Below are 13559 nucleotides of genomic sequence, written 5' to 3'. Positions count from 1 at the left end.
AGGGACCTCACGCCCGTCCCTCATCCACTCTCTCACTGTCCTGACCACATTGGACTGAGTGTGGTACCCCTGATGGGCTGACATCATGAGATGCCACTTGTGCCTATTGGATGTGGGCAGAATTGAAAGAGCAAGCTAGGGTCAGGGCTTGGTTGTGTAAAACATGCACAGCTTTGTTAAGTCAAACCTTTTGTCACTCTGGGCACAACAGAATCAGCCTACAGTGACAGCTTCAGTAAGGCATGTTTTGACTTGCAAACAGTAATCCAAAGTATCACATTCAGGTTATGTTGGAGGTATTCTTTGGCGTAGAAAATGGGATGCATTGAGTTGGCTGTGTCTGCATTTATTTTTAATCACAGATTAGGGATCTGAGTAATTGACTATTCATTTGAAATTGTCTATCAGAACTGTGGTATCAGAACATTTTTAAGGATTTTTTTCCTTTTCAAAAAAAGTTCTACATTGTATTCAGTGTTTTAAAGCTATATGTAGATTTATTAATTTTTTTTAAATAAAGAAAGCATGCTTCTGAAGTGTGACGGTGGGCTCATGGGCCAGAATCACCATTCACAGGGCACAAACCAACATCTACAGATTTTATGCCTGTAAAACAGGCATAAAACAATTCAGTGACATAATGTACTTGTCTTATTTTATAAGCTGAGATTTAGTATTTTAAGATTTGGTATATATTTGCTGAAAATATTTGTATTAAAACTGTTGTTTACCTGTTGATCACTAGTATTCTCGTCATAAACCAGCCATAAATCACTCCTGCCTATCAGGTACAGTAACACAGTTAATTGAAGTCATACTGCACATTCAGCCATCAAATTATAAGCAAATGCACTTCTGGGAAATTATGAGTTGAAGATCAGTGATGCATCACTGCACAAAACACTCAAATGAGCCCTTTACATTAAAATAGTCCCAGGAGAGTTATAAGATTACATGTCTTCTTTATCAGGTGTTTCTGTAAGATGGAAGTAGTAGCACAACCATGGGAGAATATTGTCATTGTAATGGCTTTATTAGTTTCCCAAAGCAATTTGTTGATCTATGTAGTTTGTATGCTGTATCTCACCTTTTGAAGAAAGCATTTCACAAAAATAAAACCAGTAACCAAAAAAAAAAAAGAAAACCCTGTGAAATGTGCATTCTAATAGGATTTTCAGTATACCCTAAACCAATGCAGACAGGTTTAATAGGAATGTAGGCTGCTGTTATCAGCGTGTATCAGTTAATGATGCTTTAAAACTCATTCACAATACTACACAGCAACATTGTCACTGCCATGTGGAACACTGGGCATAATTGCAACTTTGTTTCACAACGCATTCCTCATTTTGTTGTTGTGCCAATATCCTTCAACAAATGTAAGTAATAGGTCATTAGCCAAGGCTAATGCACTTATTTACATAAGATCTGACTGCTGCAAGATACTGCTGTTATTTTGCATTCATATGAGTTGTAAATCTTGTGTGAAATATTGAATCCACATCTTTTCTTGAACCCTCTAAGCTTTCTGCTAAATGAACTTCACAGGTCCTAGGTCTGACTGTGCATGTCTACAGCTTATCAGTTTTGTGTGATGCAGATTTAATCGATAGCAAACACTGCAAAAAAATTAAAACATTGTTTGGTATTCCAAAGAAAATGACGACTTACTTGAATCAAAAATTATATTTCAAAATTATGTGCCACTTTTTGTCTTGCATTTCAAAAATATAAAATTTCTGCCATCCATGTTCATTGTTCAGTGTAACAGTGTTCTAAATTATGTTCACAGTAATAAAAGGGGACTTTGTAAAATTGAGTGCTGAGCAAACATAGATGACCACTATGAGTTCTTCTTACCTCTAAGTTCTAACCGCTTGTAAGTTGTATTCTGTAAAGCCTTGTGGATTTTGTTAACCATTTAGGCTATCTCTACTAATGAAACTACTGTCTGATATTGACTTTTATCCCATGCCTTTACCACATGTGAGAGAAATCCCTTGGATAAGGTAAATTTATTTACAGGCCCTTTTTGGGGCATTGAGCTAAGCTCCCTTCACTCAGTTATAGTTCTTTATTAGATTTCCCCAAAGCAGAGACTTTTTTTCTATGGAGGAAGAGGCCATCTTTAAATCAAATGGCCACATTTTGAGCTTTTCCTGTGCTCGTGTTTATGAACAGTGTGTCTGATCATTGTGTATTAGCCGATGTGAGAAAAATCAGATCACAAATACAAGCGATTTCACGATAACCTGACACTCCCAGAAAATATGACACATGTAATCCGGAGAGATGAAATGCTTGGTCTGTGTGGGAAACCCAATCTGACCAAACAGTACTGCAATTCAGTGAGAGCAGGCTGTAGTCACTGCTTACCTCTCAGCATCTGCTTACACAAGGGCAGCCTTCCTGCTGAAGATAATGCTCTCAGTATGTCACACCTGTAGTTGCTTTTGTTTTGAGTGTTTTGATGGTTTCACTTGTTGCTTTGTCTCCTGTGGTGGGGATGGGCTTTTTCCTTTAAGCTTGGGTCCTCTACCAGAGGCCTGGGTGTTTGAGGGTCCTGCTCCCTCAAGCTCACAGGACTGCAATCTTCTTGACCAGTATCTCGGATGTTGTTTCTGGGATCTGATTTTTATGTTCCTTCTCCCTGATGCTGCCATCACTTGGACACACTACATCCTTCACTACAGTCCTGTTCAGCTCTTTATCCACCACTACTGTGTCTGGTTGGTTAGCCATTGCCATTGTGTCTGTCTGTGTCTTGACATCCGACAGGATCTTAGCTTGGTCATTCTCCACCACTTTCAGGGATGTATCCCACTTTCACTTTTGAACTTCCAGCCCATACTTTGCATAGATGTTTCTGTTCATTATGCCAGCCACTTGGTTATGGCATTCCTTGTATGCTTCGCCTGCTAGCATCCTGCATCCCATTGTTATGTGCTGGATTGTCTCAAGGACATTTTTGCATGGCTTGCATCTGGGGCCCTGGCTGATGTGGTAGATCCTACCCTCTATTGGTATTGTATGCAGAGCTTATTACTGTGCTGCCATGATTAGTGCCTCTGTGCTCTGAGGTACTCATTAAGAACTGGATCACTTGGGGCCATGTTCCTGGTGTACTCTTGGATCTTGGTTGTTTTATCCTTGTAAATGGCTCTGATGCTCACTAGTCCTCACTACCCCTACTTCTGTTCACAGTCTCAGAGTGCTGGATTTGGGATGAAGCTGTGTACATTGTCTTGATGTCAGTGGCTTCTGTCTCAACCTTTGCCCAGCATATTATGCCAGCATGGTATCTGATGATTGGTTGAACATATATGTTGATAGCCCAGATCATCATCTTCCCATTCAGCTGACTTCTCAGGGCTTGCCTCACCCTTTGAAGGTATTGGCTGTAGCTTCATTCCTTGTTGCCTCTTCATGATTCCTGCTTGCCTGTGGAATTCCAAGGTACTTTTAGCTGTCCTCAACATCTGTTACCTTTTGGTAGTATGATTCACTCAGTTCTAGCCACATTCCATCTCCTTGTAACCATCCGAGCACCCTTATCCAGTCTGAATGTATTCCGATGTATATCCTGGTGAGATACATTACTGAGTCAATGTCTCGTACACTTCTACCATACAGCTTGGTCTCATCCATGCATAGGAGGTGGCTGATGGCTGATCCATTCCGTAGCCAATATTTGTAGCGACTGTTGGTTGTGATTTTACTGAGGAGGTTCAGGCCTATATAGAAAACACCAGTGGGGACGACATCTTGGTAAATCTTGCACTTGGTGACTTGTGATTTTGGCCTGAAGTTGACCTCTACATTTGTCTTCCACAGCACCATTTGAGTTCTTGATGAAGGTTCCTAGAGTCCTGTTGATGTTATATATTCTCAAGCATTCCAGGATCCATCTGTGGGGCATTGAATCATGGACTTTCTTATAGTTAATCCTGGCAGTGCCCAGGTTGGTCTGTCTGGTCTTACAGTCTCGAGTGACTACTAGTAGCTGGTGCTTTGCTCATCTGGTGTTCTTGCCAGTGCCTTTCTGGTCTGTGCTAATGTATTGAGGCATGGGCCTGCTAATTATAGCCGCAGGGGTGCCTGACAGGAGCTTCCACATTGTGAAGAGGAAGGTTATTGGCCAGTAGTTGGATGGAACTGCCCCTTTCTGGGGACCCTTCAGGATCGGGACTGTCCGGCCTTCAGTTAACCACTGAGGGTGGGTTTCATCCGTTAGCAGCTGGTTCATTTGTGTTGCCAACTGCTCCTGGAGTGTGTGGACCATGTCATGGCCTGGAGCTGTCCATCTCTCTCTCTCTCTCTCTGTATAATACAGACACACACACACACACACACACACACACACACACCCTGATGCAATCTTAATAGTGTCTTAATAGTAATCTCTCTTGGTGCTACTTGACATTTCAACCCTGCTGATGAAAGATGTAGTCAATGAATATGTTCCCTGGGCCTTGGGCATTCATGCAGCATAATGCTTGGGTAGAAATGTCCAGTGGAACACCTGCTTATCTCCTTCAGATAAGATGGTCCTTATTGTTAGTGTGACAGCAGTTACTTGCTCATATCCACTAGAGGCTCTTCTGACTGACCTTTCATGTAAGAGAAGGCTTATCAGGCAGATATAGCTGGCCTCTGTTGCAACTCTTCACATCCTCCATCTTCCATCTCTCCAGAAGTATAGTCCCAGTGGATTGGTAGGTGCCTGCCATAAATTTGCCCTTTTCAAACTCTACCTTGTGCACATGTCTGTTCTCAATGTAGAGGGTTTAGCCTTAATATGGTGTTAAGCTTCTCCAACAGGTCCCACTGGGTGTGACTGGGCTCCTGTGCTGCAGTTGTGCTGGGCTCCTGTGCTGCAGCTCAGCTGCCTAATGAAATGAGCAGGATCCTCTGAATGACTACCGCTCCACCATTGTTGCATTATTCATCCACAAGTTCAGGTTGACTTGTGGTAGTGTACATTTGAACCATAACTCATTTATTATTTTTGTTCCTGGGCATTTTCACAGGCAGTTCAGTCCTGTGCCTTATGGGACTGTGTGACTGGTTGCTCTCTGTGCACATATACACCAAGCTCTGAAGTGTGCTGGTGATAATTTAATGGCTCAACGATGCTCATTGTTGATCCAGTGGTGTACTGTGCTTTGAAACTTCTAAACCACCTGAAAGTATTGTTTAAGTCAGGAAGATTGACCAAAACTTTTTTTTTTTTTTTTTTAAACTGACCTGCTTGCACTGGATGGATCGAATAGCATCGCACAAACATGGCAATTACTGCCAGACATAACCTGGAGATAACATAAGGAGTTTGGACTTCCATCCTCTTTTGTGCAGTCAATGGAAATCTAATCCAAACCATCAGTCATTTTAAAACTGCCTTCCAGCCATGAGCAGACACATTCCAGTCCATTAAAACCATTGAATTAGGGACTTTTATCTTGTAGTGTCACTCTTCCTATATCTGATCCTGGTTATACAGTGAGCCAGTAGACCACAAGCCCACAGGAGAAAATTCTAACATATAGGTCATTTACCTGAGGAATATCAGGATGGTGTCAGTGTATGCTGTTAATGCCACCAATGTAACAATTACAGAGCCAGAGGCAGAAAGAGCAGCAGGTGCCTTGTGGTCTCTCGAGGCACTTATGATACTGTGTCAGGTCCTGTACCACAGCTAATGGCAAAGATCTTTTTTACGTTTATGCATACTACCAGACACTTTTCTTTCGACTCCTGAACATATATTTCCTTTTGTTCTTTTTTTTAGATTGCCTTCTCTCAGCACAACAGCATCATGGACCTGGTGCAGTTTTTTGTGACATTTTTCAGGTGAGTCATTTAGATTTTCTTCTTGTTTGAGTGCTAGCCTTTGTCATTGACTAGGGCAGCTGAGTTGATAAATTGATGGCAAAGGCATTATCAGCATGCTGCCTTAATTTCCCCACCTTCTACATACACTGTCCCTGGTGTGAGAGAGGGCCCATGGTTCAGCAGAGAACATGAAAAGGTTCATCTGTGGTTCAGTAACTTGATTACTCAAGTTAAATGCCTCCAAATAGTTAATGGTGTTAAATTTTTTTTCAACTCTAAGTGGTTTTGGGTCCTAAAATGAATTTGATCACCAAGAGTTGAGTTGGCAGACTTTGAACATGCCCCTGATAAATATGTGAAGTTCAGTGATATGACTTATAGGTATCTTGTTAAGAGATTTTTATTGATTGAGGTTAATCAATAAAAGGTGGGTGATACTAAGCAAGGGAATTTGATATGATGATGTCAAATTTCAAGCAAAGCAAATACATCTTTTTCTTATGTTGCATTAAAACATAAAAATAAACTTTTCTAATTCTGACATTTTTCAACAACTATGTTACGTGTTCTGTCATGCCTCCCTACGGCCCTGCGACTAGGTTTATTGCTAAGAGGGCCTGTCATGTAGATGTGTTAATTTTAGTTCACTTTGTTGTTGTCATTTTATTACTTTTTGCTTGTTACATTTCATTTTATTCCATTCTTAATGCTGTGCCTCTTTTTCTGTGGTCTGTTTGTGTAAGGGTTACAATTAGATCATGGTAGTTAAACAGGGGACTGTTCTTCACAGGGTCAGAATGCATGCTGTACAAAAAGTACAAGCTGACAAAGATCATGCTACTGAGAGAGTTTGAGATAATAAATAGGTGGCATGATATGGTTTGCAGTAGTTGCAGATTTTTGGGAGAGCTGGGCAAATATAACATTAAAAAAAGTTTATAATGACTACAGTTCACCACTCCCGTTTTGAGCTTGATTTGTGTTCAGTGCCACACTAACACTTTGTGTGTAATATATTTGTGTGTGTGTGTGTGTGTGTGTGTGTGTGTGTGTGTGTGTATATATATATATATGTGTATATATATATATATATATATATATATATATATATATATATATATATATATATATATATATACATATATATATGTATATATATATGTATATATATATATATAAATAAAATGTATATATAAAAATAAAATGTATATATAATATATATGTGTATATGTATAGCACAGTTTGCTTTCATCTATTTACAAAACACATTTGGTCTGCTATAATGGGTGGATCTGATATCATTTTAATGTGAGAGGAATCTGACTGGCTAAGATGCATGACCAATGAATGACGCAATGTCATCTGACATGTTTTGCATCATTTGTGAAGTAATGAGCATTACACTAAACAACCATCCTCACTTAAATTTCTGGCAATACCGTATCCAGGAAATTGAGAGCACTTTTAGAGTGTTTTCCATACTTATTGTAGGATGGTCAAAGCACAGCATCTCTCCTTGTGCTTACCTCTGAATTATATATCACCTAAACACAGAAGCTGATCTTGGTAGAGGGAAAAAAGAAAAATGTCAATGCTGATGAGCAAGCAGGATTATCTTGAGTCTGTCAGCCATCATTCTCTGCTCACTGTCACCACCTGATCTCTGCGTTCATCTTCCCTTCAAGTCAACAAAGTCACAACACAAGCCAAAAATAGATGACAGGTTGGTAATGAATAGCTTCCAGGCCCCCGCCCCCCAAATCACCCTTAAAAGATCCTTTTATAGGCTGTCAAATAGCCAGAACCCATGTTTGGAAGGTGTGTATTAAAAATCTAAAATCTACTTATTACCCTTTCAGCAAAGGGCTGCACTTGGACATTAACACAGTGCTTCCAATGAAAAATGTGCAGTTAATTAAGAATCAGACATTGTGTACTCTGAAATTACCTAGTGAGCACAGAGTAAGGGCAAGCTCCCATTTTGAAAGGATTTTTAACAGTCACTTTGTTATTACTGCAGGGTAATGCATTTGGTTCAGTTTCTGGAATCCATTAGCAGTGTTTGTCAGCTGGTTTGAGCTATTAGGGCTTCAGAGTTCAACAACCACACTCCCCTGGCATGGCATACAGGGTTTCAGAGGTGTGCAGCTATCTCCTTTTCCTGTTCCGTGCATAGATTTACTCTGTTGAAGTTTCTCTGCACTTACATAAATCATCTTGCAATTTCCAGAGCATGTTTTAAATAAAGTTTTCTCAGAAACACTAATGTATAGTGAGTAGGGGTCAGTCTATCTCTCCAAAGGCATCACTACCCCACTGGTCTAACCATGTGACATCTGCTGTGTGGTCCAAGTCTCATAACACACAAACTAGCTCTCAGTGGAAGATTACTATTGCCCTAGTGACCAGGCTCTGGTTTCAACCTAGGCTCTGTTCATCTAGTCTGCATAATGGCCCTTAATGAGTGCATCTACCTGAGTAGAAGGATTTCAACATCGTCTTGAACCAGAATAAAAAAAATCTTTTGTGGTCATAGATTTTTTTTTTCCCTGATTTGTGTATAAATCTAGTTTGCGGTACACTAAATTCTTTAGCAAACTGTTCTCTCCCAATTGTAAACAGATGTGGGTATATGATATGATCATATGCCATCATCATCATCATGAATCATGTCTGGATGTGCTTTTCCAAACATTCTTGATGTAACTAATATTTCTAAATTGCTGAGATTAGACCAGTTGTCAAAAGCATATAATAAACAATCAGTATTGTTTACATAGTACCTATAATACTGATTGAATGTTAGCTTGTTATGCCATGTTTCTTACCTGCTGTTAATTCTTAAATTGTTTAGTAAAAACTCATTTTTCATAGCTGTTTTAAAATGTGACACTGCTATTTTCCTAGTATATTTTGTTCCAAGTTGTTAGTAGGTGTTATGCATTGTTTAAAAAAAATAAAAAAAATTCATTATTTATTTCCACATTGCCCACCCCTGACAGCGGCTGTCATAACTGGAGGTGCATCTCTCTGTGCCCTGTCCACACGTATATGGGTATTTTTAAAGCACATCTTTTTCTATGCGTTTTGCTCTGTTGTCCACACACAAACTGTTTTAGTTTACTGAAAATTGACCTTTTGCAGAACTCCTTCCAAGGTGGAGATATTCAGAAACTCTGTTTACAGCGTTGTCATGTAGACAGGAGATTTGTAATGTCAAGAGTGTGTGACTTTATCTCCTTTGTTTACATGCTACAATTTTGTGCAATTGTGGATGTAGACAAAATACTGTTGGTTTTAACATTGCTTACAGGACTTCATGACAAATATGATTCCCCCTGTTTCAATTGTTACCACCATTGTTGGCCTACTGAGTAATAACTGTTTTATGGTTCCTGATTGGCCAACGTATTCTCATCGCTTAACAGCGTGTTTTTGCATTTTCTTGTGGACAGAGATGTTTTATTTTATCTCAGTGTTTGTGAAGAGCTTTTTTTTTTGGACACAAAAGGAGGAAAACCCAATAAAAAAATTCTTATGTACGTTTGGGTTGGGGCTGTATCAGAACAAAGGTGTTTATCCGTCATAACCTGTATTAAGTATCCTTTGTAAAATTTCTTGAGGAAGAAAAAAAATCTATTAGTAAAGGACATTTAATATTTAGCAAAAATGTAGAAGGAGGGAATAAATACTCCTCTGTTCTCCTCTGTGCCCTGGAGCTTGCTATGGTTCCTTTAAGTGACTGAGGAAATGGCTTAAGTGAAAAGCATCTTATCTGCTTAATTGCTGCTAATTAGCAGAATAACACTTGACTTTAGTCATTTCTGCTTCTCTACTTTCCAACATTCAGATGAGCGGAGTAATAACGTGATCATGGTCAAGTCCTCAGAAATAGTGGGCAGCTTGTTTCTGAATTAATAAACCTGCTTAAACTTCATATAAGACTCTCTGTGAATGGTTAACCTTGAAGAGGCAAGGCTTCTCTTCACACCTTTTAACACAGGTTAACACACCGCTCATAGTCTGGTACTGTTGATTTCGTCCCCAAGCTCAGTTTAGCCATTGCACACTCTCCCCTGCTCAATAGAGGCCTGTGGATTCTTTAGCCCTTTTTACTTTACTCAGAACACCCCCCCCCCCCTTTTGTTTTAGAGTCCTACTCTGCTGCAGGAAAAGAGGGGGAAACCTTTTTAATTGCTTTATTTCCTTTATTAATTCTGATTCCAGGTGGAACTGTGGCGGGGATTAAATTCTGTTTACTGTCTCTAATGCTGTGGATGAAAGCGACAGATCTGAAGAGGGATTTCTCTCGCACTGCTACTTAATCGAACTATTCAAGTTTTTTCATTGGCAGTTCGGCATTATCTTCAAATGAGCCCGAGATGATTTGTGTTTGAAAGCATTAAAGGGATTTCACCATTCATTTTTTTCCCTCTGTGTGAACCATGAATTAATTTTGCTCAGAGGTGTTTATGAATGCTCACATATCTCCACAAATACAGATGCCAAAAAACCAATTTGCCCAGAGTTCTTGAGTTCACTGTTGGCATGCTTTTGAGGAGCCGCTGTTTGAAGTGCATTACCTGGGTTCACTCTTGACTGACACCCTTCGATTGCTCTGCTTGATCTTGGACATACTGAAATTCTTGGAGTTTCAGGTCGTTGTGTAGACCAAGTTGACTATTGTGCCATGTAGTTGGTGCTAGGCATAGATAGCAAGACACTAAGGGAATTGCCCCTTGCGCCTTATTTTCTATGCTAGTGTGTACTTGATGTGTTGCTATCAAGATACCATAGATGTAGTAAAAGAGCTGTACTGTTTGTGAACTAAAAGAATTATTCTATGTTTGAGTGGCTTGTTTTCATATACCAATCTGTCCAGCTGTTTAGTAACATTTATTTAGTTTATTACATTGGTTATTCATTTACTTGATATATACCTATATTTAGCTTTAAAGAAGTATAACAGAAATCTTAGCTGCTTCAAACTTGATGATTTCTGAAAATGCTTGTGGGACATGGCACTATGATTGTTCTGCAGGAGACATTATGTAGATTATTGATCATTGCTTTCATTAGAGCCAGTAATCTAATCACAGCAATTTTCCCAGTGCTATCAATATAGCTACTGAACTGAAAGTAAAAAAAAAAAGAAAGAAAAAAAAGTCCTGAGCCGGGAATCTGATATGAAAGGGAGGAGGAGAATGCCATTAAAGGTGTAATACCTTATTTGTGACTGCCCTTTGAAGAGTCCTGCTCTGTACAACTGCTTCAGGCATGTTTGGTTTAGTGGAACCACACTGTTCCTTTGAGCTCAGCTGAGTAAATGTATGCAGCAGATATGAGATGTTTATAATTAAAGTAATTGGCACAGATCCAGAGTGATCATTCAGAGAAAGAGAGGGGTATAAAAACAGTGAGCAGTCTCTCTCCTGTGATTGACATGAGGTCTTAGTCGTGATGAATTCCTCCCTCTATGCAGAGTACAAGTGAATATTTATTCCTACCATGCACCCCCCACCCTCGTGCCCCTGGGGGGCAGTAGTAAAGAGTAGTCTTAAAACCTTAAAACCCTTAAAAATCATCCTTGTTTCAGGAATACTGATTAGCTTGCTGAGAGAATGCAAATAAGACATGTTCCTTTTGACTCTTCTTAATTAATAGTGTTTTCCACATTGTCACATAGAATAGCTATTATCTGCTCATTTCACCAAAGCTTCTTGCCATTGAGAAACATGACTTTAAATGGGATTGTTTGAGGTTGTTTCATAATTAATTTCATTTTACTTGTGGCATTGCTATTGTCCTTAGGATTTTCCTGAGAGAATGTTGTTCAGTGGTGCAGGAAAAGGGCACACTCAGTTCTGCAAAGTGGCTCCACCAATCAGACTGATTGCCTCTGCCATTGTCTTAGCAGAAACACTTATTCGAAAGCATGTGTTTGAATTCAGGTTCTCTGGATGTGCCAAAGGAATATGTGATCTGCTTGTGCAACGTCTAAGCCCCTCTTTCTGTTTCCCCTTTCCAGCTGTTTTTTGTCTTTGCTGCTGGTGGCTGCAGTGGTGTGGAAGATCAAACAGACCTGCTGGGCCTCGAGGCGACGGGAGGTGTGTCACAGCTGTACCTTACACTTTAACACTCAGGAAGAATGAAAGAATTTCTACTATCCAAACAAAACTTGCTAACGGGATTGTTCGTGAAAGTTTGACTGGAAATCTTGGGCCTGTGGTTAAAACGTGTCAGCATTAGGATTATGGTGCTTTGCCTTGAAAAGTGCAGTGCTTCTTCCTAATTAGAGGTCCTTTATGAACCAGTTAGAAGTTATCTAGGGCGGTGCCGACTAGAAAGGGTGGGTAGCAGGAGATGTCTGACCATGTCCGGTTTTTGCAACAAAAAAAAAAAAAATGTTATAGGCTTTTCATAATCAGAATGCAATACCAGTGAAGGCTCCAGTTCGAAGCTCTCAGGGACTAACAAATGCCTTGTGCTCGCCAGCCAAGAGCTCTGAAAATGCAAATTACCACTGCAATAGTCAATGTCATCATCTCCCAATTTGCAAAAAAAAAACCCCGTATTGTAGCCTGTGAGCCACGTTCGTCCATTTTGTAGGATGGAGCTGACATCGGTAATCAGAAAGGTTGATCTCTTTTGCTCTTCTGCTAATTGACATATGAAAATAAACATGAGCGATGACTGCAGTGATCCAGAACCATATTCATCAAAAGAATTAAAGCCAATAAGGCCTAATGTGGGCAGATGGGCTTCAGCTATTAGCATTCTGCTCGCTTCAGCACTCCACTTCCCCAATTCAGATCATCTGTTTGTTTCTGCCCTCCAGCTCTCTTGGAAGAATAAAAAAAAAAAAAGTTTTATCTTTTAATTTGAAATGATTGAAAAGCTTAGAGGAGGCACTCCAGGAAAATAATTGCTTCCAAAGATTTATTTTCTTCCCTGTGTTTGTCTTAAGTTTTGATCAGAGAAGAGTCAGGATGAAGTGCCCATTTTTTTTGCCGCAAATCATTTGTCAAGGTCATACTGTGATTTGGCCTTTGCAGTTTGCAGTGGAGAAATGAGCCTGGTAGCATTTTAGTGCAATCCTGTTTTCACAGGGTACCACACCCCCACTGCAATTTTGAGCAGTTTCTTCTTGGCCTGCTGATGCCTCTGCTGTTCTCTATTTGTATGAGCTGACATAACAAAAGAAGTGAGCTTGAAGAAGAAGATATGTTTACTACTTCCATTAGGCAAACGTTTCTCCCATTCAGTGATTCAGGCTGTAGTAAGAACAGAGAGAACTCAGTGAGAACTCTAGAAAGCAGCAGTTAGCACTGCTGCTCATAGCCAGAGTAAGACTTCTTTCAGAAGACACCTTACCTGCAAAATCCAAGTGCTTTGTTATTGTCAGTTTTGTGTTGGTGAGCAGTTCGTTAGCCTGGAAGCAGCATTAGCTTCAGCTCTAACTTGCCTTCATGTTTCAGAATCATTCTTAGTAATCTCATTAAAGCCTTATGCTTTTTGCTCATCTACTCATTACTCTGACACTTCATTTTTAGGTGAGACAAGGTTAGTTCTTGCTTACAAAAACCTAAGTTTTTTGCAGTTTTGTTCATGAGGGTTGGTCAAAGTACGTGTGCGCGCGCGCATCATTTGTGTTTTCAGTGTTATTTTGCTTGCACAGAGAGCATAATCCACTTGTTTGCCTGGTTGCACTGATTTAAACATTCACC

At 39.8% G+C, this 13559-nt stretch overlaps 1 protein-coding gene across 3 annotated transcripts in view; it reads left to right on the top strand.

Annotated features, from left to right (window-relative positions):
* Positions 1 to 13559, top strand: part of atrnl1b (attractin-like 1b) — a 77123-nt gene that overhangs the window by 37475 nt on the left and 26089 nt on the right. For 2 of the 3 annotated variants that reach the window (XM_027024846.2, XM_035533738.1), the window contains exons 25-26: positions 5789 to 5850; positions 11861 to 11939. In XM_027024846.2, the coding sequence (XP_026880647.2) occupies positions 5789 to 5850; positions 11861 to 11939 (141 nt within the window). The remainder of the gene's footprint in view (positions 1 to 5788; positions 5851 to 11860; positions 11940 to 13559) is intronic. The other variant, XM_027024847.2, reaches the window with a different exon arrangement.

This window comes from Electrophorus electricus, chromosome 14 (assembly GCF_013358815.1).
Source record: "Electrophorus electricus isolate fEleEle1 chromosome 14, fEleEle1.pri, whole genome shotgun sequence".
Taxonomy (NCBI): domain Eukaryota; kingdom Metazoa; phylum Chordata; class Actinopteri; order Gymnotiformes; family Gymnotidae; genus Electrophorus; species Electrophorus electricus.
This window is presented reverse-complemented; position numbering and strand designations above follow the sequence as displayed.